Source organism: Cariama cristata, unplaced genomic scaffold (genome assembly GCF_000690535.1).
Source record: "Cariama cristata isolate BGI_N322 unplaced genomic scaffold, ASM69053v1 scaffold751, whole genome shotgun sequence".
NCBI classification, from domain to species: domain Eukaryota; kingdom Metazoa; phylum Chordata; class Aves; order Cariamiformes; family Cariamidae; genus Cariama; species Cariama cristata.
In genome coordinates, this window is record NW_009599595.1 from 19,251 (window position 1) to 45,852 (window position 26,602).

Here is a 26,602-nt window from a genome sequence, read left to right on the forward strand (position 1 = left end):
TTTTTGAAAGTACTTGACTAACAGAATATGAGGCATGGAAGAATTTTAAGGTGATCAGCTGCTTCAGGCTGAGCATCATCATCTTTCCCCAGCTGGATCTAGGCTTCCAAGACAGGCTTTCAGGTAAAAACTCTTCTGTTTCACAGTTGATGCCATTTAGTAATGAATGAACTTTTCACATGATTTCTTCCAACAATATAATTATTTGCAGTCTGGAGGATTAAAATGTGTATGTTTTGGATGAAAAAGCTAATTAGATTTGTTTGTACCTTTAACTAGTCTTCTTAGACCATCGTTGGGTTATTACTCTTTTATTTGTGGGGTCTGCTGTGGTGGAGGTTTTTATTTATCTTCTGAATTCTGTTCCTTGAAATTCAGTGGAATTAGAATTCTCAAAGCTTACGAACTTTGATTATATGATCTCCAAATGGACAGAGACACTAAAACTAGTGTTCCCAGTCAGTGAAAGACAGACAGAACTTCTCCTTTATTTATGTTAGGTAGAAGCAGTTGGCTGGCCACTTAATGTAAGAGTAAACCTGGTCTAGTTAAAGATCATGCTGACAAATCTTAAAAGAATTTTCTTTAAAGTAATGTGTTTTGAGAATGGTCATGGCTTTTGCGCCATATTCAATACGCCAGTAACTGGAAAAAGAGAAATTGCCTATTATCTGTTTTACAGCAAAAGGAAATAATAGAATTGTGATTTTTGCAGTTTTTAAGAATATTAAGTTTGAGATTTGGGTTTTTTGGTTAAAAAAAAATGTACGTTTCTGCTTCTATTAATGCAGTGGTTTTTTGGTTGGTGGCTTTTCAGGTTTTTTTTTTTTTTTTTCTTTTTTGTTTCCCTAATGTTAGAAAATCCAATGGCAGACCAAAGGATGGACATATCTTCTACAATTAGTGACTTTATGTCACCAGACCCTGCTGACTTGATCTCCAGTTCGCTTAGCACTTCAGGAATGGATTGTAATAGGAAAAGGAAGGGAAGCTCTACTGATTATCAGTAAGTTGGATTTCTCTTGATTTAACACTGCTACAAAGAGGTTGTAACACAACAATACAGTGGGAGAGATGATAGGAATATTTATAGCAATTTTTAAATACTCTTTTTTTGACAACCTGTTGTAAAGTTTTTAATAAAGAAAAAACCTACTATGCACTAAGAAGAAAGTTCATTATTTAACAATAAAAATAAAGCTTTCATCTCAGTGCAACAATAGTTGAAGGCTATCAGATGGGGTAAGGCTGAGGAAAAAAACCTTTGGCTGATGGAGGGGAGGAAAATTAATACTAATGAAATGTACAGTGTGAAGGTTGATCATATTGACCGTTTATATAGGAAATAGAATGTCTGACTTGCGGGAGGGAAGATCATAAATTCATTAAAGCAGAAGCAAAAATGGAAATAGTTCCTTTTCTTCACCTTTTTTTTGCCTTTTAGTCACTTCCTATCAGTGTGCTGCCAGCCTTTGCCTGATGAAGCTATTTTGGTCTCCCAGTTGAATATGAATCTGAGTAGCCTCTGGTTTGAAGTGGTAGATCTGTCTTTCATTTAATCAACTGATCTAATCTTGTATTCGTCTTCAATTGTAGGCTATTATTCCTGACAAAATAAAAACTTGGTTTCTTCTGAGTCAGTGGTAGAGTGTGGTTTTGTTTCAAGAAAGCAGCTTCTCTTTGAGGGAAGCTTGCTAATAGTGCTTATAAGCACTGTCCAAGCCATAGCTTCTCTCTTGGGACACGTATTTGAAATAGAAAGAAATCACGCCAACTCTGCGTTGGAATAGTGAAGGTCGTAGTAAAGGTTGTCAAATTTCCGAATGTGTAATGTCTTCTGCACTAGGTACACCAAGACCAACCTACTTAGTCAAAGTCACTGTGCAAACCTCATAGGTAGCTGCAGGGTAACCTGTGAATGGGTCCCATCCATTATTAATACAGCTACACAGTCCATTTTTATGTAAGTTAGCACAAAATTTATCATTGTATTTTGTATTGTTGGCAGTTCTTTTTACAGGGAGTAGAATTTTTAATCCATGCTGAGCATGACAATTAAGAATTAGGTTCCCTGTGCATAGGACTTCCTTTTAGCAGAACTTAGATGCAAAACTTTAAGTACTGTTTAAAGACCACAAACATACTGCATACATACCTTCTCTCATATGCATTTAATCTTCCTGAAAAGTAAATGACTCCCTTTAGTTGACAACTACAAAATTCAGTGAACAGCCTCGATCTTACCAACTTCCTCTTCTCTAGAAAGGATTTCTCCATCTTTATTCCTCTGGGTAGGAAGCATTGCTCAAGTCCTCTTTTCCAAAAGACAGCTTGCTCTTGTAAGTTATAATTCTGCCCTTTAGGTTGTGTGTGCATTTTTTTTTTTAAATATCTGAAAACACTGTTTCCTTGAATCCTAAGTAAAATAAGTTTACAACAGCTGTCATGATACCACAGTTCATGTTGTGTTGCAAAGGAATGGTGGCTAGTAAATATTCCTGTTTTAAAGTAGAACTTAAGGTAGACTTCCTTAATCCCTCCCTCTGTATGTATGTATCGATAAATGTTCAGAAATGCTACTGTTCAGCTTTTGCTGCCTATTAACAATTTATTTTTTACATAAACTGTCTGAGTGTCCAGTTTTATGCTTCATTTACCAGTGTAGTCAGGGGATAAGGAAGGCAGAACCTGACTGTTATAGTGTGGTTCTACATTCGTCTCTCAAGTACAAGCAAGTATATTGATCAGCTGCACTTTTAGCTCTCCACACCAGCTTCTTTTCAATTCTTTCTCCTGCCACTCCTCCAGGAGAATTCCTGTCCAACCTACTGCTATCACTTCAGCAGAGGTTCTGTTCTCCACTACTGTCTGTTTTAGTCAAATGCTGGAATTCAAGATGTCATGCACAGGTCTATAAGGAGTTAATTTCTCTTCTTGGGAGTAGTGTTTTCAGTTGAAATAAAATATGATAAGAAAACGAACTATCCTGCAGCATTTGTAACTTACCTTGTACCTCTTTCAGATTTTGCTTTCTGTTTCTTCCTAAGGCTAAAATGAATTTTGTCACAACAAGCACACTGTAGCTAAAAGTGGCATCACAAGCGGAAACCTGAGGTCTCATTTCTGTTCCTAAGTCCTATTCTAGACCTGAATGCAATTTCTTTGTGAGCATCAGAAGTGCTTTGAGCCATTGACTAAGGCAGTAACTCAAATGTGCAAATTGAGAAATGAAGAAAATCTTTAGCATTGTTAAAACTTTTAAAAACTAATCACAAAGATAATTGATTTAAAAGTGCAATGAATAATATATGGAAGACTACCATGTTTATTTTTAAGAAGGCTAATGTCCAATGTTGGACAGGAATAACTAGTATGCTAATGGCTAATACAAGAAGATTTTTCATATGGTTTTTATAAAACATAGCCTCTTAACATGTTAAAGCTGAGTGGTATTTCAGATCACTTTACAGTGTTGAAGTGATGCCAGCAGTTAGCTTACCTGTAGAAATTCTGTTTAATTTCCTTATGATATGAAAGTCTGCATAAAGTTCAGAATTAGGACTTCAGTACTGACTAAAAGGAAATGTTCATCTGTCCTACTGGGCAGAATCAAAAACTGAGACATTTGGGACACAATTTTTTTTTTTTTTTTTTCCCCCTGGCCTTAGACTCCTCTGAAATCCCATTTATCTAACCACAAGGGCAACACACATAAAGTACAGAGCTTTCATTTCTGAAGATGATACAATATCTTGATGATTTGCATAACATAATTTAGGTTAGTTTTTCTGCTAGTTTTTCACATTAAGTGTATGACCTATGCTATCTTTTCTTAAAAAGCAGAATTATTCTTTCAGAAAGTAGATTAATTTCAACAAGCTTGTTTCCTTAGAATACGTTCACTGCTATTGTCTTGTTTTCATTGTGCTTTTCATTTCAAATAGAATATAAACTAGCTTGAGAACTTCAGCAGAAAATTTAAGACATTATTCTTATTTCCTATATATGGTGTACTTTATTTTTCTTTCTTTTCAGACTTGATGGCTTTCCTTTTGAGTAAGTATAAATATTTTAATAATTGGTTTCACTTGAAAAAGATGCTCAGTGTTTTTTGTCCTTGCCTTTCCCTCCCATTTACTTAAAATTTGCAGGTAAAAATTAAACCAGAATAAGCCAGGCTTGAGAGCGTCTACTTAAGCACAGTTGTACAGATTTATATATAGCAAAATATTATCTTCCTAATTCTTTTGCCTAACTGCGCTGTAGTCTTAGGCATTCAACTTTTTTAACCAGATACTGCTATGAAGACTTACACTTCCCTTCCTAGTTCTGTACATATGGTTACAATATTAAATTATAATAACGAGGGTCCTTTTTATTCTTCATGCCTCCTTTACTTTTTTTTTCCCCATGTTGAGACAAAGTAAGCCACCTATCTACACTGAAAGTTGTACTAATTTAAAATGTGCCTGGTTAGTTTCCTACAGTCTCTCATTCTGTCCATGCATTTGGCGACCTTCAGTGGTTTGTTGGTCTAGATTATTATCATCTCCTACCCCAAAATCAACTACCATAAGGCAAACTAAAGTGTAGAACGCACAGGCATCTGTACAAAATAATTCAGGGCAATTTCTGAATTTTATGCTAGGCACTTTGATAACTGCCTCTGGTCAAACTTTTAACTAGAGTAAATGTAAGTTAGTAACTCTATTTCTGACAAAGGCCTGAAAAATATCTGCTTTGATATGTCCTTTCCCCACCCCACCCCCAGTTAACTGAAAAACATTTTTATAACAGATGATATCTTTGAACTGCAGCGTGTTTTACTGTCAAACACATCAAACTGCCATTTTGTTAGCTCCGAAGGAGACACAACTAATTTAAGAAAATGTTTTAATATTACAAAAACCATGCAACTTCTTTAGTCCTCCCAGGTTCTTGCTTTTATATTACTGTTTTTGTATTTATGATTTAAAGATGACAGGAATGCTTTATTCTGATTTTGTTATAGTTTGATAATAGTTTTACTAATCCTGCTTAATTTGCGATATATTGCTTTATTCTGTTTCTGCAGGGAAGGTATGGATACAGATAAAGATGACCAACATGGAAGGTACTATTGATACAGTCACTAAAATGTTAGTTCCCTGGGACTATCATAGGATCCTGTGTGTAGATACTTGTTTTCAGTGTCACTGTGGTCATGTATCCAAATTGTTTCTTTGCTGGGACAAATGCTTAAGGTTGTTGAAGGAATTAAAACGGACAAAGAAAAGAACCCAAGACTTTGAGCCACAATATTATAAATAATGATATTTTCTGAAGAAAAGTTAAATAAGTATTCAAATCTTTAAAACCTGATTTTATTGAGGATCAGTAGGTATGCAATATGCATTAAAAGAATTGGTTTTAGTGTTTTCAACACTAACTTTGTGATATCATTTCTCAACAGATTGGAGTATACAGACCAACAAGGCAGAATAAAAAATGCAAGGTAATACTCTAAACAAGTATATGGAAAAGAATTCTCTCTTGCCTTTTGTCATATAGAAAATATTTGAATGTGGTTTTTAACCTGAAAATAATTTTTTCTAGCTTTGACCTTCTCTTACGTTTCTGTATCTTTGCACTGTTAACATTTTTCATGTTTTGCATATAGTTTTGTGAAAATACTAATTTGGTAGGTAACTTGGTTTTGGTCACTTCATTAATGTTGAAATTGAAGTCTGTATGTTTCTGATAATGTTACATTCTTCATCTTTTTTCTTTCAAACTCAATAGCGGTTGTAGAATTGTTAACAGTGACACTTTAATATGGGAAAATATTAAACAAAAATTAAATTATTTAGTGTTTATCCTAATTTTTCCTGATTAGGAAGAGTTTAGTTCAGAGGTATCTCAAATACTTCAAGTGGAAAGCTATAGGATGAGTAGAAAACTTATTGCCACAGCAAAAGGTAGTTTTAAATACTTAGTACATTGTACATTCATGTAGTGTACTGATTACAAATTCTTAATTGAATGCTTTATTTGATATTTATATACACTGAAATTTACTTAACTGGAATCGTAAAGGTCACAGATACGGTTCAGTGTATGTGCCAAGAACAAAGGTGGTGTACAGCAGTAGAAATCTCTAGATAATTTTGTACTTTTTAGTGGATCGTTTTGGAACTGAGGATTCAGTGTTCTGTATGGCCAACATTATATGTGTTTTCTGGTAAATTAGAGCCATGTGCTGCAGCCTTACCTATTGCTTATAACTGTTACTCACCCAAATAATGTACATAAAATGTCTGAAGAATTCTGTATGTGAATGTCCTTTTCATGAGGATAAGAAGGTAACTTAATTATCAGGAGGAGGTTATTTTTGTGTTTTTGTTTTACTGGATTTATTTTCTCATGCTTTTCTGTTTTTTCTCACCACCTTGCTTGTTTAGGGAGGCTCATAGTCAAATTGAAAAAAGGCGTAGAGATAAAATGAACAGTTTTATAGATGAACTGGCATCTTTGGTACCAACGTGCAACGCTATGTCCCGAAAGCTAGATAAACTCACTGTATTGAGAATGGCTGTCCAGCATATGAAAACATTACGTGGTAAGTTGATTGGGGGATTGGGGGCTGGAGAGGGGGGCTCGAGACAGGACTGGAGGAGGGTGGTGAAATGGGATTTCAGCAAAGCCATACTTTTTCTCTCTCTTTCTTGCCCTTCTGCCAAAAAGGAGTAAGTTAATACATCTTGGGAGGACTTACCTCCCTTTCTTAGCATTTGATGCTGCATGTTCATTTATAGGTTACTGGCTCATGGTCCAGTATCCTGATCCAACTGGGAAATTTGTGGATGAGAAAAGAATAATTTTCCGTTATCTGACCTGATTGATCACCACTTTAGATTTAACAAAAGCAAGGCAGCTGAGGCAGGTGGCAGGAGGGAACAAAGGACTTACGTGGCAGTGCAGGGTCAAATCTTGTGTAGCACTGAGCAGTGCTCTTAAGCAGGCACTGTGCAAAACTTGTTGGATAGAGAGGTTAGATTTTAGGTGTAAGTAATATTCCTACAGGACTTCTGAGGTTTTCTGTTCATACCTTTAGCTCTGTGTGAAAGAATGGAGAGTACTTTGAAAATTCAATTTTAGTCCTTTTAACTTGTTTCTGTTAGAAGCACCTGAAGGGAAACACACAGGTTTGGAAGAGTTGGGGTTGTTGCAACTTCTAAACTTCTGTGTTCTAAACCTTCATATATGAGTGAAACAGTGCTTGGGTACAATTGGTGATGATCTTGAAAGCTTAAGCCTTCAAGAAATATGCCGCTGAGAAAAGATAGTGATGCAGCTAATTTAAAGAAAGAGTCGCTCTTCTAGTTTCTAGGAGACCTGGTGTCTTCAGTCATATTTATCCTAGCATTTTTGAAAGGCTTAACTTTTTCTGCCACTGTCATTTGGTTAGGCTAGTATTTCATAGCACTTCAGTGGTTACTAATTTGACTCCTCATTTTTGTCTTTATGAAGGGAACAGCATAAGAAGAATTACTCTTTAATAAATAGCTGCCTCATTTGTTGCTAATTTTGGGCTTTTGGCATTGTGAGATGATGTCATTGTGATGCTGGTTTTTGTCTTTGGCATGGAATGAGAGAACTGATTTATAAGTTCCTAAGTGACAATCTGTTTACATGACCTTGTCATGTTTTACTAAGTTATAAAGAGAAGAAATAGTTCAAAGGTTTTTATTCTTTAATCTCTTGTTTTTCATTTCTAATTCTGAGACTAGACCATAAATCAAGGACAGCGTTTAGGTTAAAAAAATATGTCAAGGAACACTTTCCTATCTCAGAAAGGATTTGATTTGCATTACTACACAATGCGGTATTTGTGTTTTAGCATAAAATCTTCATCCTGTTTTAAGTTAGTACTAACAGAGCTGATGTTGGTAGTAAAGCAAAACCAAAAAGCAAATTTCATTTTAAAGAACACCTGCAATGAATAATAGTATGAGAAGGAGCCAAAGGAAAATTGCTCATTTAAGTGTGTATTAAGTTTGTGACATGGGGATTGTTTGTTTGTTTTCTTTAGGTGCTACAAACCCATATACAGAAGCAAACTATAAGCCTGCTTTTCTATCAGATGATGAATTAAAACATCTTATTCTCAGGGTATGTTTCAACTTTTAATTAAGATATATTAATGTCTGTGAATATAACTCTCCCAAAGCAAAACACCAGTATTATTCTGCGTTGTATCTCAGCTTACGAATGTTCTAATTACGGAGGCTAATGAAGAAATCTGCAGGACTACTGCCTTAAGTCAATGGGTTTTAATGATGGCTAGTGTCTTAATTTAAGCAGAAAGATTTAAGAGGGAGATCAGAGGAAACTCTGATATTTTGATGGTAACCATCAGAATCTTCAGTTATTTCATGGAATGAACCAACATTACATAAATTGTTTTCTTGCAGAAAGTCTGCAAGAAAGGTGGCATGGGCCACCTTGACATGATTTTCAGCATGCAATGATATAACACCATTTTTTGAGGTCACTGATGTGACACAACTTAATATGTCTGGCTGCTTGCTGTATACTTCTTTTATAGCGTGGAGAGTATGTATCACTTGTCAATAGTTAAGCTCTTCTAGTAGTTTGTGTAATTTGTGAAGCACTGCAGTGTCCAGATGCAGCGTATGCAGAATTTAATTTCTGCAGCATTGTGATTCTAAAGCTGTAAAATTAGGGCCTAATCCTGCATGCTTGTATGTGACTGAAAAAGAGTACTATTGAGATGAGAATTACTTGCCTATAGGCACATAAATAAATATCCAGGTTATGTTTGGTTTCTAAAAAAGGAACTATGGAATAAAAACAGTTAAAATAATATTTTAATTTGAAGGCATTATTAAACATAATCATAATATTATTGGACAAGACACAGATTCTTTCTTCCCATAAAAGTGATTTTACATTCTGGGCATGATGCCCAGAATAATGCCAGAAATGTTTGCAGATGCAAAAAAAACTTCATTGTAATTTCATATCTTGCATGTTGACTCAGATATCTCTAAATGTTAACACAGCTCTCCTAGTGTAGAAATTCTTCTGTATACAAAGTGTTTTTAAAGGTTATAATGATGCAGTGAGGATGTATAATTTAGTAATTAACTTTTTTTCCCTAATTAGGCAGCAGATGGATTTCTTTTTGTTGTGGGCTGTGATAGAGGGAAGATACTGTTTGTTTCAGAATCTGTCTTCAAGATCCTCAACTACAGTCAGGTATTATTTTCCATTTTAAGTAATGTTAGGCCTTAAAAGATTCGAAAGTGTTTTTTTTTATGATTATGCATTTATATGGGGGGTATTTATGCGAATAGTCTGTCTTGAAAGCTGAGATTTGTTGCAAAGAAAGAGCTTTTCTCTGCCATGTCATTAGAGAAGACTGTTTCTGGTTTTTGTTCAAACTAAGGAGGTGAAAAGGAACTAAATTTACTTCACTGATTGATGCATTCTGATCAGGGATTTACCTTCAGGCTTGCAAAAGCGTTATCTAATTGAGAGTGTAAGCAAATATTGAAGAATCAGTCTGAGGTTCTTCCAATAGCTTCAGATGAATTTTTTGAATTACTTTTTCTTTCTGTCTGTTCTGGTTTTGCTAGCATACTTACTGATGGAAACTGGGAAGCAATTATACCTAAGCCAGATTTTTAATATATGCTTAACATGAGGCTTAACTTGCACTATATATTGTGTAAATAATATTCTTCATTCTTTCTGTCATCTGTCCTCCTTACCAAATTTAAAAACTGTATTAGCTTCAAAAGTTTTTGTCAGCCAGCCTTTAGTTAGGTATATAATAAATACCTACTCCTCATATAAATATTGAAAGAGAACATTTGCAACTGTGATTTTTTTTTTTTTTTTTTTTTTTCTTCAAATGTGTCGCAGAGGAAGTAAGACTGAAGAGAAAGCAGAATATTTGTTGGTGGTGGATTGAGCATGCTATTTCTGCAAAACTCTTACTAAAAGTAATGAAATTAATTACTATGTAATGTAGTCATGATTTAAATATGCAGAGAAAACATACCTTCTGTTAAATCCTGGATCTTGGATGTTTGATGTTCCTTGGTTAGACCTATATGTAAAAGGATTGTTTATAATGGATGCTAAAATTGAGAAAATATACTGAACACTTATTTTAATTTTTGACTGAATATTCAATCTCTACAGAATGATTTGATTGGTCAAAGTTTATTTGATTACCTTCATCCTAAAGACATTGCCAAAGTGAAGGAGCAGCTCTCTTCTTCTGACACTGCACCACGAGAAAGGCTTATAGATGCAAAAAGTAAGTATTACCACCTTTTGAAAAACAGTGTCGTGTAGCCAGATTCACTGCTTCTGAATATTTGCCAAATGTCAAAAGTGTGTATGGGGTGCTGTTTAGATTGTGTGTCATGCCAAGGAAGTTTTAGCTTAAAGACAGAAAACAAACAAACAAAAGTATGAAACAGATACCTGAATGTGGAAGCTAGTAGATTTGGCATGCACTGTGGTATAGATGCATTAGTTTAACTGGCTTCACCTGTGAGGTATCCTGTCTTCTCCAGGCATCAAAGGTTTACTTTTTCCTGTTGCAACATATGAAGCATTTGTTCTAATCCGTATTTCTTAATGGTCAGAATACAGTCAGTATTATTTTGGTAATCCTTAGCTGTCAGTCAAGATAGAGGATTCTTTTTTATTTCTTTCTTTATTTATTACTTATTGCCACTTCCATCAATGACCTAACCTTTCTCTCATAAGGTTTTTAACCTGGTTCTTGGAATCATTTCCTACTGTGTCTCTTAGCTCTATTCCACTCTAGTATTTTAAAGTAGTTCTGTATCTTTGCTGCTTTTGAGGTGAGTGGGTGTTTAATTCACTCTCATAACTAGAGTCTGCATTGCTTAAGTAGAAAGTAGTTTCTTACAACTGCAGATTTCCAGGTCATTAAGTCTCATGCTTGTCAGGAGCAGAAAGCTCTAGGATCTCATCTCAAAGAAGCCACCAGCTCAGCTTTAGAAACTGAAGCTGAGAGAGATTATTCCAGGGCAGTGAGCCTAGAGGCTCCAGCTGGATCAACTGAAGTTTTTCTGGCTCCTGGTTTTGTCTGGTTGTCAAGCATGTATATCCAGTGCTAGCTCCTTTTTTGTATGCCTCTGACAAAGTTTGGGCAAAAATAAATACTATGAATTCCAGTCTTCCCATCTGCTATGATAGACTGATTGGTAAAATTTCAAGAATTCCTATTCTTAAAGAGTACTAGTGTGTATGTATGTATTTATTTTTATGTTGGCATGAGTGACTCAGGCACAGCTTGTACTCTTACCACTGAACAGCAGTTGAGAGTGCATGTGGTGCAGGACAGGCTGACCTCCTGGACGTGGCCTCACTCAATTCTAATTTAAGGGAGGCACGCTTTACACTGAAACATTGGCATGGTCATTTTCCTCCTTACGTTAAAAGCCTGCAGGGCCCTAGAAGATTTTGTACGTGTTTATAGCTGTTCGTTTATACATATTCCCCATGCAGAAATAGTTGAAGTGGATAGCAAGCTGTGGAAAAGTTGCTGCGTGACTTAAATCCTCCATCAGCTCTTGGAGCGCTGTCACCTGGAGCTCCAGCTGCATCGCTGGCGTTGCCGATACCTGTGCTCCTGATGCGTGCCGGGCACCTTCCTGGAGCTCTGTTTGTACCAGCGCTCCGCTGTTGGCTCCCAGAGTTGATGCCTGTTTTGGTACTGTGTTTCTCTGGTTATTTTCCACAGAAAAGAATCTAAGAATCTCCTGCAAGAATATGATAAAGGTCAGGGCTTATTGTTAGGGTATGTTCGTATGCAGTTATTTCTGTGAGGCTAGAGAGACTTCTTACACATAACTGGAGGTCTTGGGGACTTGCAGTCCCTGTGTAGGTCACTGCTACCTTTTTTCCTCCTTTCGTCAGAACGATGAAAAAATCTGATGTCTGGAAACACACCAGTGGAGATGGACCTGGAATGGCACTGGACCTCTTTTGCTCTATATGTGCATGTGTGCTCTCTGGGTGGGCGTTGTGATAGAAAAGCTTTCCACTCTGAAGGGTCATGGGCCTATTGAGTGACTAAGTGTGAAGTACTCCTCTGGTTATGGATAAAGAATCTCTCTCTATTTTTAATCAGTTGATTAGTGTTCAAAGAAGTCACTATGTTCATTGCAAAACTTGTGTGGCTTTGTACAATCTTTTGCTAATCTTTGTATTTAGAACCCTGTGTTCTCAAGCTTGCGTCAATGTTTTCACGCTAGAAAGTGTAATCAGAAATTCTAATGTTGATACAGTCAGTTGAGTCCTGCACATATTCACTTACATGAAAATCTCCAAAACAGGACTTCTGCTTCTGAACGAGGATATAAAAGGACTTCTGTGCAAGTCCCAGCAAAGTTGAAACATTGTACAGTTGGGTTGTATGATATAATCATTTGTATGGTTAACTTTCTACCTGACAAAGAAGGCTTCCTCACTTCCTCTGTTTGCTACAGCTGGCCTCCCAGTTAAAACCGATATAACACCTGGGCCATCACGACTATGTTCCGGCGCAAGACGGTCCTTCTTTTGTAGGATGAAGTGCAATAGACCTTCAGTGAAAGTAGAAGAGAAGGATTTTCCTTCAACCTGTTCAAAGAAGAAAGGTAACGATTATGCATTTTATTACCAAATGTAATGGCTGTCAGGCTTTTTTTACATAATTGCTCATTTGCAGTGGTTAATTTTTTTATGTTTATTGAACACTGTCAATGTTTCTTATTAAGATATTGAACTATGTCTAAGTCTGTTACTTCTTCCCCCACCCCACTCCACACACCAGTAGCTCTTACACACTGTCTTAGCATGTAAAGTTCTCCTCTCTCTTGAAATTTTTGCAAGCAGTTTGTGCTGACAGTTCTGGTGTGGTTATTGCATCTTCTTCAGACATAGATCATATCGCATTCAGTCTTGACCTTCTAGCCAATGTGTCCAGCAAAAGGGAGCTGTTAGCCATTCTATTTCACTGCTTCGTATTTGACAAGTGATATTTGGATGGATATCCAACTTAAAAAGATTAGTTTATTCTGAATTAATCTGTGGTTTGGTACATTCTGAGTGCTGGAAACATAGCATTTCTACACCAGAAGTATTTGGTCATAACATTATCAGAATTGGTAATACTTTTTTCCCTCTGCAGGGTATTGTTCTAGACATGTTGGAATATATATTTAGTCCAAATTTGGAAATTTGTTCTTTGAGTACTTTGGATAATATGTTTGGTATTAGTTAAAGTGGAAAGTGTCAACTAGAGAACAGAAGGCAACTTCAGTGTTTTGCCTCTGGATGTGACAGCTGCCTCCAGTACTTACTGCTAGGTTCAGACACAGCGTCAACGTTGGATCATGCTTTAGTGCTCATCCCTGAGGAAACCAGCTTGTGCAGTTAGGCATAAGCCTTTTACTCTACCTCTCTATGAAAGTCGTCTTCCTTGCAGTTTTAAGGCCTGCTCAGTGCTGAGGAATAAGAGTTCTCCGTTTGGATACTGACTGTATTACTTGTCATTGTGAATCTTCATCCTCACCCCTATGTAGAGCTACAACTTGTACAGCCCAAATGGTGTATATTCTACCAAACAAATTGGGTCTGTCTTTTGTAGGAGCCTCACGTTAAGTTGAAAAAGACATCTTGCTTATTTATTAATATACTTTCTTCAAACAATCCTTTAGATTATTTGCATCCTTTGCTGAAATAATAAAATGTGATGCAATTTCTACTTGAAGATTATCAAAAGTGACCTTGGTCTGAACTATGTGGTATTTCAGTATAAACAATGGGTTTGCAGAGGTAAATTGTTTAATGAATTATCTCAGATTAGCTGCATTGAAGCAGGAGTGCTGAGAAATTCCTTAGTGAACAGTGTCTCAAATTTCCTGGATAAGAGAGGAGATGCATTATTAGCAGAACTGAGATGAAGTTCTCGAAAGTAATATCCATGACCTAACTGCTTTTTTTGTTTCTGTTTTTTTTCTTTTTCCTTTTTTCTTTTTACAGCAGACCGCAAAAGCTTTTGCACTATTCATAGTACAGGATATCTAAAAAGCTGGCCGCCAACAAAAATGGGACTAGATGAAGATAATGAACCAGATAACGAGGGTTGTAATTTAAGCTGTCTTGTTGCAATTGGACGGCTGCATCCTCATGTAGTACCACAGCCAGTCAACGGTGAGATCAGGGTGAAACCTACAGAATATGTTTCTCGACATGCAATAGATGGGAAATTTGTTTTTGTAGATCAGAGGTAAGAATACTTGTAATAACTTCCACAATAAATCACTGTCCAACACTGCTTTACTGACAGCTTTTCTTAAAGCAGCGTAAATACTATTGAAAAAAGAAATGACTCTTTGGCTTTTTACTAAATCCTGACTGCAAGTTGTTTTGGTTTTTGAGACCGAGCTCAAAGCTATTACTGTGTATTTATTCAGTATTACCAATTAAATTTAAAAAACAAACAAAAAAACCCAAACCTCCAAAAACGTGGCTTACTAGACAGAATACTCCAGGGGTCATTTCTGCCCATTTGTTAAGGGAATGTGTATGTGTAATCCTCAGAAGAATATACTGTCCTACTCTGAAACTGGACTCTCTAATTACTACATCTTTCTTTGAAAACTTTTGCAAACACTACATAGTTAAGTTATTGCACAGGTTGCATTAGGCTTTGATAGCATATACATTTGTTTAACTGTATACTTGGACACATTCTGCTGAATTAATACTTCTGTATCTGATCTTTTGTATTTATAAGAAAGCTTTTCATAAGCTTTACTTCTTGGAAAAGGTTTGAGAACTTGTACCAGTGTGGTATCTTCTTTCAAACATCAATTTTATTTATTATCTAAAAGGCTAATTCTTATCTCTTTCAAAAGAAGCTACTTGAAATTTCTTGCGGGGAAACATGACCTGGGTCTTTTTTTCAAAATAACTGGCATTGTCGAGGGGAAAAAGGTGGTTGAAGACTGTTAATGGAGGGCTTATGTTGGGCTGGTTGGAGAGGGCTTGTTTGGTTCCCTTCCTTGTCAAGATGGATTGAGACAGCCTGGATGAGGCTATTTCAGGTTGCCTGGGGCTTAGGCTCGGTTGCTTACAGTGTAGAAAAGCCCAGGCTCCAAAGTCTGACAGAATCTGCCTGCTGGAATTTGTTTCAGGGGTGTGTCTGGTGTGTCAGCTGATTTTTAGTGGACTTTGAGAGAAAATAGAGCTGATAGTCTCGAGAGGAAGTGCAGTAAGGAGAATCTTATCTTTTTTTTTTAATGTTATCTAGCTGGCTGGGGTGGTTGGGTTTTTTAGGTTTGTGGTTTTTGGTTGGGTTTGGTTTTTTTGTGGGGTTTTTTGTGTGTGGGTTTTGGGTTTTTTTGTTTGTTTGTTTTTTTTTTTTTTAAATTTGATAGAAAACTTTTTAAAATACCAGGTCTTCAGCAGCAGTGTGTAGAGCTGGTGATCGATCACTCTGGGAGCTATAAGAGCATTCATAGCTTTTCTGTTGCTCAGAAAGTGTGCCATTCTGTCATGCCAAAGTATGGTAGTTCATCAATGAGTTTTATCTTCAAAAGATCAGATGTATTCCCATGATGGATAATTTTGAAATATTTCTAAAATAGACTCAGTTGACCCATTGGATTTAAACATACATGCTCTTCATTTGATTGTTTTCCAGCTGTTATTTACAGTCCTTTGAATGTGTATACTACTTCAAAGGGCTCTTTGAAAGGATTTTTTTTTTTTTTTTTTTTTTGCCTCATCTGTAGGCTTAAACTTGGCATCCTATGATCAGTGCTTCTGCTGGAGAATATTTAGGCACCTGTCAAAGTTGAAAACTATGAATTTATTTCTGTGTTGGGGGTTTTTTGTTCATATTGACTTGCACTGTTCCTTTGTCATTTGTCCAAGGGAATCCAGGAAAGAAACACTTCTTAGACTCTGTGACCCCAACTTTTTATCCTTATGGATTGCATGGTCCCTGCAGAAGAACTGTGATAGATTAGGTACCAACTACCTGGGCTACACCGCCACAGAACTACTTAACAGTTCGCCGTCAAAATAGCAGGCTACACTGAACAGAGTTTTAAAGAGAACCATCCCACCTCTTACTTCTTCAGTACTCTTAATGAATTTGAGAGTAAAATTAAGTTTATTATATATGCAGATGACATCATATACAACTTCAGAATTCAAAACTACCTTGTTAAGTTGGAGAAGCAAGCTAAGGAAAAAAAGCAAATAAAGGATGAAATTCAAGAAAGACGAGAACAGCTTCCTTCCTTGCTTCATAGAATATGGTCAGATACTGAAATCACTAAGTCTTTTGACATCTGCTGAAATTTGGTGCATCTTCTTCTTTCCAAAAAGCCTTTTTATTCTGCTATGAAAGCAAATGTAAAAGGTTTGACGAGTTGCTTACTGATGCCCATATTGGTTGTTGCCTATCTATGTCAGATTTCCCACCACTGCAGTGCTGTTAAAACGCTTGGCTACTAAAGTTCTTGGAAAAATACTGGAATAAGGTTGACTTGATTCCTAGCTCTGCCTTTTTAAAGATAGACTCTATGTTTTGCTGCTTCATGGTGCTCCACAGGCTCTCAGAGATAATTCATCAAAGCAGTCCTGGAGCTGTCAGCAGTTTAAGTGTCCTGGGATAAAGTTCACCAGAAAAAAGCCAATCTGAAAATTTGTCTCATGTGAATACTTGTAATGTTTCCTTCTCCAAGGCTGGGGTCTTGGAGCTCGCTGTCAATGAGGACTTCAGGTGTAAGCTACCTGCCTAATTGGGGCTGAATGCTTTTAGTGTGTCTGGGGAAAATACAAAAATGTCCTGCATTTAAGTACTATGGTTTTCATGCTTTAATGCTTTCCCTGCTGTTCTTATTCATAGTTATTAATATGTACTAATTTCTACATTTTATAATATCTAATTTGGGGGTTTTTGAGATTGCAGAAGAGGTGATGATCTACCCAGGTTTGTTCCATTCCTTATTACCATTCCTATTTAATTTGCATTGGAATAGTTTGGAATTGTGACACTCATTCTGATTTCTTCAAGGAACTATCATTTTTCCTTCAGTAAATTTTTTTCTAAGAAATGTACAAAATCAAAGTTCACTGTAGTTCAGTAGTTTTGTTTGCTCTCTGCTGTTATGGTGAGGATCTCAAATTCTTACCCTGGTGCCATTCAGCCATGTTACATTCTATTCTGATGTTCTTGAGCAGTTTCACTAGGGCTCCTGCAGATTTGATTCTGACAATGTTCTCTATCTTCTAAATTAAGTGGTGTGCATTTCAGGGTCTTCCTGGATGGCTTGTCCTGCTTTGTTCCTTCTCAACTGTTTCTTCCTTCACCAGGCAGTCTTAGAATGATTTCCTGGGGTGGTGGCCATGTTCTATGTGCCATGGTAGCAGTAATGTACTGTCCCTCCCCAGATACCCTCAAAAGTCTGTGTTATGCTGTCTTCTGGGGGCTGGAGGCAAGTGTTCACGTCCCTAATGCACAACATGATATCCTTGCCAACAGCTCCTTGAACACTACCTGAGAGCGAGACCAAGAATCCACGTCTTTCCCATGTTGCAGACTGCAGGTGTATTTCATTCTAAAGTTTTCTGATGAGGAAGAAAATGGGTTGGCTTTGTAGCTGGTTCTGATGAAACAAAAAGTTGGTTTATTTGCTTCATGCTCCTGTTTGATTTTAAAACAGAGTCACATAGTAGATCTCTTAGTGCTTATTCGGGAAACTTCTGTTTGCTAACCTTTCTTTTTTATGGATGTGGGTGCAGGGTTTGGTGGGGTGTTTTTTTGTCCCGCTCTTAAGGCTTGTGACTTGAGGGGAGAAAATGCTTCTGAAACACTTGTTATGCTACATTTTGGCCTCTGTGCAGCAGCAGCACCGTGGGTACACAAAGGAACAGGGCAGTTTTTAAACCTTTGATGTCTATTTTTCAACAGCATTTTATGCAGAAAGCTTCATATTATCTTGTGGCTGCTACAAGGCAGCTTTATTCAGGTTTAAATTCTCAAAATTACAATATACGTCCAAAGCTATTTAGAAAGTCTTACATCCCCTCCAGTGGTGATAGGTCAAATACTGTAATACCTGAGGGCTGTTGGTGTTATGTACTTCCTTAATTACCTGAAAATTAAAAAGAGTATTCTTAATGAATTTTTTTACCTTCTAACTCCTCCACATTACTTGAGCCTTACTCAACTTTGGTGTGAGTTTTAGTAATCTGTCACTAATACTTCCACTTGAAAAAAATTTTTTTCTCTTATTTTTTTCCTTTACCTCTCTTCCCCAAGGGCAACAGCCATTCTGGCATACTTACCCCAGGAACTTCTAGGTACTTCGTGTTACGAATATTTTCACCAAGATGATATAGGACATCTTGCAGAGTGTCATAGACAAGGTACAATTATTAATAATTCAGTAAAGAAGTTTTGTAAAAAATACTGAGAACAATTGTGTGTTAAGAAAACCAAACAAACTTGAAAAGATTTGGGTGTGTCTCTGTTTGCAAATGCTTTATTCAAGAACGTTGTGCTGCATGTGCCAAACAACAGGATTATCTTAAACTTCCATGGATTTTTAGTGAATATTTGAGGTTCACATTGGGTGAGGGGGGATGACTGCAGAAACAGCGTTTTTTATTCAGGGGTAAAAGGAGGAACTGAGTTTCCCCTGGTAAGGGTTCTGCTTATGTAGTCATGTGCCCGTTTGACACAAGGTTACTTGGTTTCTGCCTGTCTTTAGTTTTGCAGACAAGAGAAAAAATTACAACTAACTGCTACAAGTTTAAAATAAAAGATGGCTCTTTTATTACATTGCGGAGTCGCTGGTTCAGTTTCATGAACCCTTGGACCAAAGAAGTAGAATACATTGTCTCAACAAATACTGTCGTTTCGTAAGTATTTTTCTCTTAGCAGATGCACGTAAATGCTTGATTGCTTTGCCCTGTTTTCAGATGAGATTTGACCTAAGTATATGACAGTAGGTGCCTTCTCCAGATGACACGCAGAACTGCATGCCTGGGGAGAGGGGAATTAGTTTAATAATTGCAGTAGTTTTAATATCTGCTTAGTAAAGCTTGCAGAAATATAAATATTTTCTTTCTTTGGGAAAACCTGGTGTTCCAGTCTTTGTAGGAACTGACAGGAGATGCATTCCTTTGCTTTTGTAGGGGCTTCGCCATCCCTTTTCTTTTTCCTCGAGGGTTCTGTACAGGTGCACTGACTTCGCAGTAGAGTAACTGCTGTAGAGCAATTCTCTTCGAGAGAAGCTGTTTGGGTTCTGCATTGCACACTTTGAATTGTAACACAGTGGTTTATTTCTGTTGTTTATCTAGCCTTGATGTCAGTCACAGTGCTGCTTTCACAGAGGTGATAGTGACTCACAAACTACTTAAGCCCTGAAGCATTCCATTCTGACACATGGGCAGAGTGACTGTTCCGCAGGGTTTTCTATTACTGATTCTTCTAATTCTTGAAATCCACAGCACCAATGTACTCGATAGCGGAGATGCAGCCTTTCCACAGCTTGCGGCTTCTCCACACAGCATGGACAGTGTGCTTCAGGCTGGAGAAGGTAACTACTGTGTTGGCAGTCATGCCTTGTTAGCAGCTAATCCTGCATGCACAAACTTTCTGCACTTTTGCATTGAGAATTTTGTTAATATCCTAAAGAAAAACAAGTTTTAGGCCAAAAAAAGTGCCAATGCAGTTCTTGGCCTGTTAAACTTAAGTACCAGCTGTGGATATAAGCTGGTCAAAGAGAAGTGAATGAGCCAGTTAAAAGAAACAAGTATAAGGAGGGTTGGAGGAGTGACATAGAGGAGAAATGTTTGCCTTCATGGATGGTGCTATTTGTACATCGTCCAAGAGTGACTTCAAGTTCTGTGGCGAGTGCAGATGACTACCGAGAGGGTGAATGGATCATAAATATAGTTTGGCCGTTTGGCTTATTGCCCCTCACCTGCCCTCAATTTGACTTTTTGTCAAGACAGGAAGAGTGACCTCTGGTAATCATCATGGCCTTGCCGTGAATGCTGCAGATCACTGAACTGTCTTTTGTAATGGGTGGTGTGCAGCATAATGCGGAGCAGAGCTTGATTTGATAATGAAGGGTTACTGGAGCAGGATAGAAGTGAGGTAGGACAGAAGGATGCAGTGACAGCCCGTGGATGAAAGACAGGGAAAGAAACATGGTGATAATACTGAAATTCTTTCCAAAGAGCGGGGAAACATTGCTTTTAGAGACTCTGTTTACTAGATACTACTTTTACCAGCTATACCTTTATAGCTGTGGAGCAAGGATACTGCACGTCTGGAATTACTTTGTAAGTTGTACACAATGCACTTTGCAGAACAGTGCGAGACTTCAGCAAAGCTGAGCTTTTCAGTTCTCTCTGTTGTGAAAAATGAGGTTCGGTTAAGTGAAACTATGGAGGAGGAAGGGTGGCAAAGCACAGGACAGCTGACAGTGGTAGGAAGAGAAGCTGCCATGTAGCCATGATGGTTAGTAATTGAAGGTAGGGTAATGGCAGTAACATGGTGTTTGGGCCTTCTAAGGATGTAAAAAAAAAATAATACAGAACAAACTGTTCTATAATAGGATAAGCTTATTCTTGCTACAACACTGCCTTTGAAAAGAAACCAGATGTATACTATTGTCATACTGACAGTTCTTGTCCCCAGAAAAGAAAGTTAATGGAGTGAAGCTTCATTTCAAGTGGTTCTGGCTCTGCTAAGGATTTGATGACCTTTTAGGTGAACTTTCTCACCTCCTGATGGGTCTGAGCCATAGATACTGCGGGTTGCTATTGTTAAATATGAATTTCTAAAAGAAGGCAATTATCCATTATGGATAAGCAATACTGAAGGCTTTCTTGCCCTTTCAGTACATGATCTTTTCTTTGCTATGCCTTGGAGTGTACCAGGCTCCTTCCTGACGACGTCTCCAAGTGTTGTACAAGCATGAAATCACATTAAAGTAACAGTGAGCTTCTAACTGTTCAGACCTCACTTTTTCCTCCATTTTTAGATACTTGCAGTTACCTGCAGGGGGTTTATTTATGTTCATCAAGTAGCTTGGGCTTATCCCATATTGAGTGGAATATGTGCTGGCAAGTTCTTCACACAAAGCCAAGAAAAACACGTCTTAAGATGAACTTATTAAGGTACAAAATAGAGCAAGTCTGACAAGCTGGTACAAGAGGTACTACCAGATGCTTGAAACAGCCAGATTCTGGTAAGAGTCAGGGTCTGTTGTGTACCTGCTGGCGCAGAGGGTTATCCAAGAGATATAGCATAGCTCAGTGCAAGTCAGAGCTTCCCAAACATTTGAAGGTACTCACCAGTTTGTCAAATTGTAAATACATACGGTTCAGATACCCACTGCAGCTTGTCAAAGCATGCCTAAATATCAAACGCTTTTCTGAAAAGGTTTGCAAGCTTTTATCTGACCTTAAGATACCCACTCGTTTCAGGTGGCCCAAAAAGGACCCATCCTACTGTGCCTGGAATTCCAGGTGGAACAAGAGCTGGGGCAGGTAAAATAGGAAGGATGATTGCTGAAGAAATCATGGAGATTCACAGGTGAGAGAAAATGGTATGAAGTTAGAGGAAAATCAGTATTGTTCTTCAAGCTGAATACGGAATGATACAATTGTATTTTATGAGTAGACAGCTACAGCTACCTATTCAGAATAGCTGAGGCAGTTGAAGCCCATAGTAAAAGAATGAAAAGGTTACTGCCTTCCAGCTTCCTACTGTAAAAGGCTAATATTGGAACTTTTTTTGTAATGGTGATAATTATCTGTTTACCAGAAGCAGTAGTTAAAAAGAGCAGCTAACTAGAGACAGATTCCTTTCCAGACCATGCTTGTCCAGTGACTTAAGGGCAAGTGGCACAACCTCCAAATGCCAAAGCTATTGGCTACGTGTCAAAAAAGCCCTGTTCATTTTCATGTGATCCACTTTGCTCAGATGCTTTTAGAGTTTTTAGATCTGTAAGTTCAGCTTCTGCAGTTCTCCCACAGCTCTTTGAGCAAGGACACAATGATTAAGCTAGCTCTGCCTTCTCAGGGGTAGTCTGTCTGAAAGTCCGGATGCAGGTCTGTGGTTTCAACAAGAAGCCCTGTAGCACCCATCCATAAGGGACTGTTTCTCAGAACAACCATCTCATCTCGCTCACCTGTGTAAGCAGCTACTTCCTGTGGGTATCACTTAATTTCTACTGGCTAACAATCCCTGCTCTTCATGAATTTCCTCTTGGGAATTGTTCCCTCTCCTACAAAAGTGGTCTCATCCAGCAGATGTTTAGTGACAGTAATTTAACCATACTGAGCTGCAATTCAGGAAGACATCCAGTCCATGTCCTATAGTTTCTGCTGCAGGCCAGAGACTACTTACCTCATTCTTTAAGGGAACAGCACACCTATCACATAAGGCTTCTTTCCTGTCTATAAGAATAGGAAGAAGGAAGGAAAAAAAAAAAAAGCCACACCAAGGCTGAACCAATACTTTGAAACTTGACCATCCCTTTTAGAAACTGTTAAACACTTCATTAGCCTCTGTGAGTGCAGTAGCATAGCTTACCACCACTGTTTTCATTTAATTTCAAGACCCTGGGTTAGTTCCAGTCCTTTTTCAGCAGCTGTTACTATTTTCCAAAGCTGCCTTCTGTTCAGCTTTCCCAGGGGAACTCTGCCAAGGATAAGATTCCCATTTCCATTGCTTTTTTCTGTAACTACCCCTCCTCCCTTTAGTCTAGAGATTTGTTGGTTCTACAGTTAATACATTATTCATTAATAAAAAATGATATTTGATCAAGCTATGGAAAACTGAAGTGAAAAATGCTGCTTTGGGCAGTTTAAAAAAAAATTATATCAAACGTCCAGTGCACTTCTGTAGCAGTAGCTCTCTCAAGGAGTCTAGGTTACTGTGCCTGAGGCAGCTCAAATTCTTAGCTGGTCTAAATTGAAGTAAAATACAAAAAATTATGCTTTCCTCAGTACCCAGGACCTTTTCCTCTGACTCTGTGAAGGCTATACAGGAGCAAATAAAGGGAGGGAGGAGGTAAGGCTTGCAGACCCAGCAATTTACACACATCTCTTTATCTAGCTGCAAATGTTGCTACTGCTGATTTGAATACACTGAAAAAGTGAGGAAATTACAAAAATGAAGTTCATGCTTTTAACACCTTAGGCCACCTGATACTAAAGTCAGCATTTGAAACTGCAAGTCTCTGGCACCTGAGTCTCAAAGCTGCTAGTAAATTCATTCCCTATTTTACCCATAATTTAGGATAAGAGGATCATCACCTTCTAGCTGCGGTTCAAGTCCACTGAACATTACCAGCACACCACCACCCGACACATCCTCCCCGGGAGGCAAGAAGGTAAGAACAAGCTTTACAAACAGTCTTGTAGCAGTAGTGGCAAGCAACATGGGATCATGCTCATAAAATTACAGGTCATGTTGAACGCCTGGCTGCTTGGCTGGAAAATGTCTGTCAGCAAGTCAAAGTATTCGGGTGGCCGAAATCCCTTTACAGTAGTCCCGTAAGTGCAGAGACCAGTAGTTCCTAAACAATGGCAGCTTTTGAAATCCACCTGCTCTTTAGATTTTCACTTTTTTTTTTTTTAAAAACAGAGCTGCAAATAAGAGCTTTCCTCATATCTCTTGACCCTCCAGAAACTCTTTAACACCACATTCTGGTGAACACTGGAAGTGCTATCGTTTGAGCACTGACTGTGCTGTAGCACCAAGTATGACAATTACATGCTTTACTAGGCACTGACAGTTTATTTTTCAATCAATACCATGTACCCTGCCTTGTTCTAAGATTGCTTGAGTACCACTCACGTACTGTTACCAACACTTAACCACCTGAACGCTCGTACTGGCTGCGTTTAAGTCATCTAGTAAATTGCTGCTTATGGTCATTACATTCGAGGCAAGAACAGCGCTTACCCAAATCCTTATTCTGTGCATTCAAACACTGCATCAGACTTACTTCACTTTTTCCCCCAGAAATTATGATGACTATACATAAGAATTGCTTATACTGGAGCATATAGCTGACAGTAAATATTTCTGTCTATTCCTGGCTCTCTTTGTTCTTGAAATAAAACTTGAAGCTGGAACAAACCAAGTTACAATTCTAGGAATAGTTATTTTTGCTCCTTCTGCCCTACAATAATTCAATGCCTACGTATAGTAGGGGCTCCTGTATTGGAATAACGGAAAATGCAGGTGGAGAGCTGGGCTGTTCTAATAGGGTACCCCCCCTCCTTCAATATTTCACCTTAGTTAGAAGACTCTGTTGGCTAGAAACACCAGTTCCAGCTGACACTGCCCTCAGAAGGGAGCTCACAAGTACTTACCTTCCAGCGTACGCACATCTGAGCAGTTCAAAACTACGGTCCAAGCTTACCTATTGCCTTGCTGTTTAAGAATCCCGGAGAAGGTTCTTCTGTTCCTGGTGAGCTCTGGTGTACACAGTACTGCTGTGCTGCTCCGTACCAAAAAAATGATTAGACTTACGATCCAGGAGCAATGCTCAGCTCCTGCAGTCTGTCTCTACCTGGGAGGATTATACTCCTAAAATTAAGGATCTTCATTAACAGTACTTTACATATACTGTATTTGTAAATTCAAAAGCATTCTGTAGTGAGCTGTAATTACTGTCACTTGCAGCTGGAATACTTACAAAGACCCGTGGAAATCCCCTGAGGACTTTTTCTAGCAGTTTCTCAGAAGTTACTTTCAGAAGCTTAGCATGTAGTACTGACTTGATCTCTTCCTTTCTGGTGGTGATACACTATCCATCTGACATCTGCTTGATGGAAGTAGCTCTTAGTTTACAACTAGTCTGATTAGTTAGCCTTTAGGTGGTGGCTTTTTTTTTCAGGAAGGCCATCTTCCCTATATTAAAAATCCCAATATAGGACAATTTAAGACTTAAAGCAACATTTCATGCTGGTTTATGGCTTCTGTTTTTTCTTTCAAGATCTTGAATGGTGGCACTCCAGACATTTCTTCAGCTGGGTTACTGTCTGGCCAAATCCAAGATAATTCTGGTTACCCATATTCTGACAACTCCTCTATTCTCGGTAAGTGAAGTCACACAGTAACATGCCTCGATACCAACTAAACACGTATGGACAACTGTAACGAGACAGGTGTGTTTAGCAATAACTCACTTTTAGCGTCTGCAGGCTATAGCTGAGGCATAAAGCCCATAACCTACCACTCCGTTTGCCTAAAGAGTAGCCTGGCAGTCTATTTTGCTAGCTTACTTTATATTGTAATTTTTTTTTTTTTCGGTAGTACTTTGGAAGCTTCTCTTCTCTTGCTGAATCTGTGTGACTTAGCTGAACTCCTCACCTGCTTTTGGTGAATGCTTTTACACAACTGAAGACAAGAAAGGCTAGGCTGACTCCTAGATGTTGATCTAGACTTATTTTTGAAGTATAGCACATAAGGTCATCCTTATTAGGCATACTGGTCATTTAAGGCATGACCTAACCTTTGTCCTCTGATACCAGGTATCAGTGGTATTGATTGGTATTGGTATCCCTCAAACTGTGGCAACCTGGATATCAAACAAATGAATACTCCCAAAAGAGTTCAGCCTGTTCAGATAGTCTACCTCGAGTCATACAGCAAGCGCCCATAGCAAGTAAAGTGAACAAAATAACTGAACTTCTAACCTACTGAATTTATGCTTACAGGGGAGAACTCTCATATAGGCATTGATATGATTGACAATGACCAAGGATCAAGCAGCCCAAGCAATGACGAAGCGGCAATGGCAGTAATAATGAGCCTTCTTGAAGCAGATGCAGGTCTTGGTGGCCCTGTAGACTTCAGTGACTTGCCATGGCCCTTGTAAATGATGCACCTGGCTTCAACACCCAAATATCAAAGTGCATTTACTGGTGGAGTTCTACAGTCTGTGAAACTTGTTGGACGGAGAAGCTTTTATGTATGAATTTCATAAAAGCTGTATCCGAATGCAACTCATCCTACTATGTGTAACTTCAGACAAAGTGGAATAACCTGCTACAGTGTTCTGTGTTGATTTGGTTAGCTGTGTATAGCTTGCAATACTTGTATATTTTGGAATCTGTTGTTTGAAATTTTTTTTTTAAATCACTGTGCAACTCACTGGCATCAGTGGTAGCTTTTATACGCAAATGACCATTTCAGATGTATGGTGTGTTTTTACACTGCAAAACAGTCCCCATGTGGATATTTCTTATACTAATTGTACCATAAAGCTGTTTATTCTTTCTTGTAAGAATCCTTTACTATAAATATTGTTAAAGTGTAATGTATTAGACAGTTAAATATTTTTAAAATAAATGTTTCCCTTGTTCTAAGATGGAGCATTTACTTTGATAAATAAATTTGATAAAACCCTGCTGAAGGTGCATGCCAGCAGCAGTTGGTATTTATAGTTTCTTTAGCCTGGGGGGGAAAAGGGACAAGAAACAATGCCTTACACACACTTACAAGACACTGTCA

At 37.9% G+C, this 26,602-nt stretch overlaps 1 protein-coding gene across 3 annotated transcripts; it reads left to right on the plus strand.

Moving 5' to 3' along the window:
* Window positions 1-26,516, plus strand: ARNTL (aryl hydrocarbon receptor nuclear translocator-like). 3 transcript variants are annotated; one of them, XM_009709712.1, is made up of 18 exons: window positions 1-123; window positions 859-1,006; window positions 4,036-4,056; window positions 5,075-5,113; window positions 5,453-5,494; window positions 6,441-6,598; window positions 8,072-8,151; window positions 9,169-9,261; window positions 10,213-10,330; window positions 12,540-12,689; window positions 14,077-14,323; window positions 18,374-18,480; window positions 18,825-18,975; window positions 19,567-19,655; window positions 21,556-21,664; window positions 23,375-23,468; window positions 25,083-25,185; window positions 25,807-26,516. In XM_009709712.1, the coding sequence occupies exons 2-18, from the start codon at window positions 867-869 to the stop codon at window positions 25,965-25,967; spliced, it is 1,902 nt and encodes a 633-aa protein (XP_009708014.1). In that variant the 5' UTR covers window positions 1-123; window positions 859-866; the 3' UTR covers window positions 25,968-26,516. The 3 variants fall into 3 exon arrangements, with proteins under 3 accessions (XP_009708014.1, XP_009708015.1, XP_009708016.1); XM_009709713.1 differs by lacking the exons at window positions 1-123; window positions 4,036-4,056 and having other exon boundaries at window positions 867-1,006; XM_009709714.1 differs by lacking the exons at window positions 1-123; window positions 4,036-4,056 and having other exon boundaries at window positions 867-1,006; window positions 14,080-14,323.
* The last annotated feature ends 86 nt before the right edge of the window (window positions 26,517-26,602 follow it).

Coding starts and splice junctions, on each gene's coding strand:
- ARNTL (XM_009709712.1), top strand. CDS start 867: ATGGCAGACCAAAGGATGGACATATCTTCTACAATTAGTGACTTTATG. Junction 10,331..12,539: donor AAGGCTTATAGATGCAAAAA/GTAAGTATTACC, acceptor TGTTTGCTACAG/CTGGCCTCCCAGTTAAAACC. Junction 18,976..19,566: donor TCAACAAATACTGTCGTTTC/GTAAGTATTTTT, acceptor TGAAATCCACAG/CACCAATGTACTCGATAGCG.